This window comes from Myotis lucifugus, unplaced genomic scaffold, assembly GCF_000147115.1.
Source record: "Myotis lucifugus unplaced genomic scaffold, Myoluc2.0 scaffold_2076, whole genome shotgun sequence".
NCBI lineage: Eukaryota > Metazoa > Chordata > Mammalia > Chiroptera > Vespertilionidae > Myotis > Myotis lucifugus.
The window spans coordinates 15,196-22,815 of record NW_005873124.1 but is presented as its reverse complement, the minus strand read 5'-3'; the positions used below and the strand labels follow the sequence as shown (position 1 = coordinate 22,815).

Here is a 7,620-nt window from a genome sequence, read left to right as displayed (position 1 = left end):
GGCACTATGCTGACCAATATCAGGGGAACACCAGCGCCGTGGGACAAACGTTTTTCCTGAACACAGGAGCCAGTGGTAACTTTGCTCGTAAGTTTCCATTGTACCCATTTAAAAGCTGCAAATGATTTTAAAAGGTGTATCAACCTTGTTAGTTAGGACCCTTGGTAGCAATGGATAGAAACTCAACACCAGCCAGCTTAAATGATAATGGAAGGACGGTAGAATGGCATTTGTCTTGCCTCTCACGTTCACCCCTTTAACCAATAATCCTGACCAGCAGAGTAGGTCGACCGTGAATGGCCCAGGCTGGTCACATGTCCACCCAACTCTGTGGCAGGAAGGATGGATCCATTAACAGAGGAAGGCAAGATGGGGCAAAGGCACCCCGTGATTACCCATCATGCTAGTCCCCCTGTTTACACACAACTGAGCATGCTTTGTTTTTTGGTGTTATTTTGCCCAGCTTCTCACTTAAAAAGAAGATAGTAAAAGCATCAAGATTTGCTTGTTATAATTAATATTACATGATGGCTGAACAGAAGAGCATTTATTTTCCAAGGGAGTTTTACATTGAAAAACATTCATGCAGAACTTCACAAAACACTGTTTACACACAGTATTTCATGTAATATGACACTTAGCATACACAATAACAGATGAGGGTATCTATAAAGTCTTGCAAGCATATTCTTTTAAGTCAGAGCTCACCTTAGGAAAATGCTTGCATGTGTTCAGGAGAAGGTATTCAAGGATGTTCACTGCAGCATTGATTTTAATACCAAGAGAACCCGTGGAAAAAGCTAGATATCCGCCACTTGTTAACCACATCCTGTATGTAACCATTCAAGGAAGGCTCTAGAAAACCTCTAAGGCATATTAAGTAAAAAGGGAAAATAGCAAACCATCACGTTATATATCATGTTCCAGTCAGGGTCTCTGCAGAAGACAGAGCTCATTCAAGTAGTACGAGGAGACCTCACTGGAGGGCCCGCTTTTGGAGGAGTGGACAGGGTTGAAAGAACAAACGAGGGATGCTGAGGTGCCCAGAATCTAGTGGCTGCAGGGCTCCAGGAATGGAGTAAGCCAGCTACTGCCAGAACCTGGTACTAGAGCAAGGAGGCTGCAGGGGAGCAAGCACCTCCATCTCCCTCCTCCTGCCGCTGGCCTCCCGTGCAAGCCTCTGATAGGCTGAACCCAAGGGAAAGCCAGCAGGAAGGACCCCTAGTGAAGCCATCCTTATGGGGCACAGGACAGGGAAGGGCGGTGACTCAGTCTGGCCGGATGGATGGGGAGAATGAAGAAGAGCAGTGCATACTCTTTACGGAAGGGGAAGAACCCTATATATTTTTAGGGATTTCAAAGAGGAAGGGAGAGAGAGGAAAATATAGAAACATCAATGATGAGAGTGAATCATTGATCGGCACACCCCCTACTGGGGATCGAGCCTGAAACTCGGGCTTGTGCCATGACCAGGAATCAAACCATGACTCCTCATTCATGGGTCAACACTGACCCATTGAGTCAAACCATACAGGCAAAAGCCTAACTTTTTATACAGTTATATGTGTGTGTGTAAATGCTCATAGAAAGCTCTAGGTCATGGTATCCCAACCTCAGCTCTACTGGAATCCGGGACTGGATCACTTGTTAGTGAGGGGCTGTCCTGTGCATTACAGTATGTTTAGCAAATCCGTAGCCTCTTCCAGGGAGATGCCAGTAGCCCCGCACCCACCCACCCCATTCCCTGGGTGGGACAATCAAGAACATCTCCAGACAATGCCAATTGTCCCCGAGCAGCAAATCACCCCGCGGGGCTTGGTTAAGTCTACAACCAAACTGGGAAGACCCTGAGATGGAGGGCAGGTGGACAGAGTGCTGAGAAAGGGTTTATTCATTTTTAAATAATTATCTGTGTTATTTTCCCATTGAGAATATGTCCATGGCATAGGAAAATGACAAATATAAAACCGAAGAAGGCAACAGTAAGTGATTTATCCAAATGTTGGAGCCCAGACGTCTCCCTCTCCCAGTGGTCTTTCTGGTACAGTCCGTGGTGGGCACCTGGGTACCTGAGTATAGTAACCAGCCGCCCTCCCATCAGAACACATACCTGGCTGGGTTGGGAAGAGATTATGCTGAGCTGCAATATTTACTTCCCCCTGAGTCCCTCACCGCACCTACCATCAGAATTCCTGGGACCTCAACTGCATTGAAGGAAACCATTTGTTACACTAGTCCTTACCTCCCACTTATGGGGGATTCAGAGCTTGGAACAAGAATGCTCCCATGGGTCATTTTGTTTTTTCAACAAGATGAGTTCATTGAACTGATAGTATCTTTTCTTTGCACAGGTTGGAGATACAGGGTAACAGTCACACTGGCTGGAAAAAAGACAAGGAGTGGGTCCTTCAGGATTGCTTTATATGGAAGCAATAGAAACTCAGGGCAATATGAAATTTTCAGGTAAGTTTGAGAGTAAAGTGAAATGACCACACTTTTCCTAATAGATTATTAATACAGGATTGGGTATAAACTTCTATATACATCCAGCCATAGAGAAACTTTGAATCCTAGAATGTCAGAGCCAGAAGGAAGTTTCTTACCATCTAATTCAATCACCCCATAGGGGGAAAGGGAGGCCCAGAGAGGAAGCACTTGGGATTTTAAAGGCTGACTCCTTCTGGATGGCCAATCACTGCTTCCTTCCTGCTGAAGTTGTGGGGTTGTTGTTGTTGTTTTTAAATTTTTAAAATTTTATTTCAGAGAAAGGAAGGGAGAGGAAAAGAGAAACACCAATCAATGATGAGAATCATTGATCAGCTGCCTCCTGCACACCCCCTACTGGGGATCAAATCCACAACCTGGGCATGTGCCCTGACCAGGAAATGAACTGTTACCTGGTTCATGAGTCCACACCCTACCACTTAGCCACACCATCCAGGCCTGGCTTAAGTTTTATGAATATCATGTTCTCCTTAGACAAAGCACAGTTATATGGCAACTCCTTCGCACCCCACACACATACTCCAGCCTCCACTCCTGCTGTGTTCCACCTGAAGCCTGAAGCTAGTTTCCTATTGCGATGGTAGCCTCAGCTCCTAGCTCTTGTGGGTATATGAGGTGCTTGGTACAATGTATTGGATAACTGTGCTGTAAATTTAGATTCTGTTTTGCACTAAGTTTGCATAATAATTTTCATGTTAAGTTAAAGTTCTTTGACTACTTGTTATGCTACATATGTGATGCCGACAGATGACCCCGGCTGAAGCACATGCATCTTTAAACAAGGATAAGGAGTCCTTCAGTGAAACTAAAGTCAATAAGCCTCCCAAAGTAGTTGACTTCCCTCTAGGTACCAATCAAGACAGTGGACATCTAGAGTCCAGTATTATTCTAAAGGTGTGTTCTTCACAGATAGGTTTGTGTTTTAGCGGCCCTGGATGTGTATGAAGGCAGTCAAGGGAATTGCAGAAAGCCAACAGCAGCAGCCATTGTTTGGAATAACAACAGGTTGCTATCACCCTAGTATTCATCTGTCCAGCTGATAGACCACTTTATGTCTATGTTTGCAGTGGATCCCTCAAACCACATACAAAATATGTGCGTGACATTGATGTGGACTTCAACGTTGGAAAAATCCAGAAGGTTACATTCCTCTGGAGAAAACATGGGATAAATCTGATCTGGTACAAACTGGGGGCTTTGAGAGTCACAGTGCAAAGTGGAGAATATGGGACTGAGTGAGTATCATTCATTGCACCTAAGTCTTGTTTCTGTATTTCCTTATCAATCTATCTCTGCAAACATACATGCCTACATCCAATCACCCAACCATCCACCTACATATCCTTCTACCCACCCATTCCTTCATCCCTTTCTCTCCATCCACTTAACCACTGACCTATCCACTTATCCATGCAGCCATTCATCTACCCAAGTATTCCTCTCAACTCTGCATCTTTCCATCTACCCATCTGATTTACTTGGAAAAATCAATCATCGTTTTCCTTAAGCCAAATTCTACTTCGTCGGAGCAAGACATCAATTGTAAGGCATAGGTTCGAGAAACAGGCCAATAGGAGACTCTGTTTTATCTCAAACAAGAAGGAAAGCACCCGGGCAGTAGCTGTAGGTAATCTCGGGTTTATTTCCGTTGGGTGCATTTATTCATACAAATAGTTTTGTTTGGACACTGTGGCCTGAGAGGAATACAGACTGTGTGAGGATTTAGCTCACAGTGGCAAGCTCTTCTCTTGTTGAGAGGATGAAATCTTACTTGGTGAGAGTAGGGAGAGAACATAACAGTGTTTACAATATGGCAAGAAGGCTACCTTAATAGAGGATGATACAAAACAACAGATGTCAGCGTCTGAAGGAAACTCAATCACGTTCAACTGCTCTCATGTTAAGATGAGAAGAGTGGGGTTCGCAGAGTCAGATAACTTGTCTAAGGCCACCCAGGAAAGCCAGAGGGAAGAGTATTTGCAAACTATTTTCAAAAACACATAAGAAGACCTTGCTTAGCTGTGCTGACAGTACATGTTCATAGGCCTGATTCCTGGGCATGGTGCTAGAAGGGTCAGAGGTCACTGGGGCTGTGCCAGTAATTTGTTTATTCAAGAGCAGAGCTTGAGCCTGAGGCACGACCAGGACTTGGACCCAGGTCCTCTGACCTCCAATCCAGCCCTTGTTCCACTGTGCCCGCCCAGCTCACACAGCAGGCCGTGGAGCTAAGGCTCTGTAAACCCTGGCTGGGGAATGCACTGTGGAACTGTCTGGGTTTCACAGCATTTAGGTGGAGGTGAGGGTAGATTTTGTTTCCAAGTATGGGACAGCTCACCCCTATATATTCCAAACACCTATACATCTCACCCCATATAAGGGCTTCCTCGCAAGGAGCCACATTCTGAAGCTGAGCCCTGAGGGAGGCTCGTCTTTAGCCAAAGACGCTCACAGGAAAAGGAGGAGGCCAGGTGTCCTGCATCTTATGGCTGGGTTGTTGCCCCAGCTGGGCGGGCTTCACCCTCTTCAGGAGTGACATCCCTCCATGGTCTTTCCCCCCCAACATCTCTATGGATATACAATTTTCATAGCCTGTGTTCACTCATTTAAAGTATATACTTCAGTGATTTTCAGTATATGTGCAGAGTTGTGTAATCAGTTCCAAGGTCAATTTTAGAACATTTCATCACCCTTCCCAAAAAACCCACACCTATCAGCCATCATCCCATAACCTCCCACCCCTTTTCTCCAGCCCTGGGCAACCTGATTTCTATTTGGATAGATGTTCCTATTCTGGACATTTCATATAAATGGAGTCATACAATATATATAGTCCTTTGTGACTGGCTTTTTTCACAAAGCATACCATGTTTAAGGTTCATCCATGTTGTAACATGTATCAGTACTTTATTCCTTTTTACTGCCAAATAATATTCTCTTATATGGATATACCACCTTTTATTTATCCATTTAGCAGTTGATGGACATCAGGGATGTTACCACTTTGGGGCTATTATGAATAATGCTGCTGTGAACATTTATGTACAAGTTTTTGTGTGGAAATATGTTTTCATTCCTCTTGGGTACATACCTAGGAGCAGAATTGCTAGGTTATGTGGTAACTACTATGTTTAACCTTTAGAAGAACTGCCAGACTGTTTCCCAAAGTGGCTGCCACATTTTCCATTCCCAGAAGCAATGCATGAAGAACCCTCCAGGTTCTGAACTCTAGGGAAAGTCCCCTCTAGGCAGGTGGGGGCATCTCAGTCCCCAAATTCAATGCCAGTCCCACCCAAAGCCACAGGTTTTGAATAAAATGTGTGGTCTGACATAGCTGATTCACTTTTAGCTTGTTAAAAGGCCATAGGAAGAGAGGGTATTCTTTAAGTGATTTTGCTTAGTAAGAACCACCTGGACTCTGCATTGTGCAGATGAGCCTTTCAGGCAAAAAGGCCTGAATTCCAGGGTTTGGCTAAATGCTGTTTACTCACCTGAGGTGACATTTTCACAAGCTGCCAAGCCTCACACTGAACATGTTCTCCTCCGCAGGTATAATTTTTGCAGTCGCAAGACGTGTGAAACATAAAAGGTTACAGACCCTTTACCCTTGTTAAAAATGTGGTGCTCTGGCCCTAACCGGTTTGGCTCAGTGGATAGAGTGTCGGCCTGCATCCTGAAGGGGCCCAGGGTCGATTCCGGTCAAGGGCATGTACCTTGGTTGTGGGCACATCCCCAGTAGTTGGTTGTGGGCACATCCCCAGTAGCAGGAGGCAGATGATCAATGTTTCTGACTCCCTATCCCTCTCCCTTCCATTCTGCAAAAAATCAATAAAGTATATTTAAAGAAAAAAATGTGGTGCTCTCTTGTATCTTTGTGGTAATAAATGTTTAATGCCCTCAGGTTGACATTGAGGTGTTAGTTTGCCATCCTCTGGGTTCTGGGGTCACATTTTGGAAATGATTTTTCAGACTAGAGCCCAGGCCCCGGCCAGTGTTCTCAGTGGTTAGAGCACCAAAGGGTCTCTGGTTTGATTCCTGGTTAAGGGCACATACAAGGGTAGCGGGTTCCATCCCTGGCCCCGGTTGGGGTGCTTACTCGAGGCAACCATCAATGCGTCTCTCTCATGTGGATGTTTTTTCCTCTCTCTTTCCGTCCCTCTCTCCCTTCCACTCTCTCTAAAAATCAATGGAAAAATGTCCTCGGATGAGGATTAACAACAACCACAAAATGGTGGAGCCAAGTTGGCTGCAGGTCAGGTCTGAAACCTCCCACCCGCAGTCCTTTGCCACCATCTTTCTCAGGGCACCTGTGTGGCCTGTTCTAATGTAGACCATGAAGTTCTGTCCTATTTGAAAAGCTCATCATTACTTCCACGTGCTGCCTGCCCAGATTTTAACATCCTAGGGCAGTGATGGCGAACCTTTTGAGCTCGGTGTGTCAGCATTTTGAAAAACCCTAACTTAACTCTGGTACCGTGTCACATATAGAAATTGTTTGATATTTGCAACCATAGTAAAACAAACACTTATATTTTTGATATTTATTTTATATATTTAAATGCCATTCAACGAAGAAAAATCAACCAAAAAATGAGTTCACGTGTCACCTCTGACACGCGTGTCATAGGTTCGCCATCACTGTCCTAGGGGGAGGGAGCTGACCCCATTGAAGAGCAGCCTGGGTGGCACGCATACCTCTGAGCCAAAGGAGGGTGAGGGCCTTAAAAAGGTGAATTTGCACATGGCACCAAATGCAAATGAGCCAGGGAGTATTCTTACACAAGGTACTTCTTCCAGTCTTGCCCCCAGGCCCCCGTTCCTCTCCCAGGAACAATTTGAGGTTTTTCCAGCAATATGTGTGCACCTATCTCATACAACACAGCCCCACTTCCACAGCTGGTAGCCTACAAAACACCGTTCTTACCTTGGTTTTTACACTATAAAAATAATTTGGATATTATGGTCTAACTAGAGGCCCAAAACATGGAATTCTTGCAAGAGTAGGCCTTCCTTCCCCTGGCTGTTGGCTCCAGCTTCCCTCTGGCACCCGGGACCTGAGCTACCCTCCAGCCACCAGCAGGCCCCCGGGACCCAGGCTTCCCTTGCAGCCCCAGCTTC

At 45.3% G+C, this 7,620-nt stretch overlaps 1 protein-coding gene across 1 annotated transcript in view; it reads left to right on the top strand.

Moving 5' to 3' along the window:
• LOC102425654 (pancreatic lipase-related protein 2-like) overlaps window positions 1-6,088 on the top strand; it is a gene marked incomplete at its 5' end in the record, with an annotated part of 33,645 nt that extends 27,557 nt beyond the window's left edge. Inside the window, 4 exons of the mRNA XM_014450355.2 lie at window positions 4-87; window positions 2,352-2,463; window positions 3,573-3,740; window positions 6,052-6,088. Of these exons, the coding sequence (XP_014305841.2) occupies window positions 4-87; window positions 2,352-2,463; window positions 3,573-3,740; window positions 6,052-6,088 (401 nt within the window). The remainder of the gene's footprint in view (window positions 1-3; window positions 88-2,351; window positions 2,464-3,572; window positions 3,741-6,051) is intronic.
• Window positions 6,089-7,620: the final 1,532 nt, after the last annotated feature.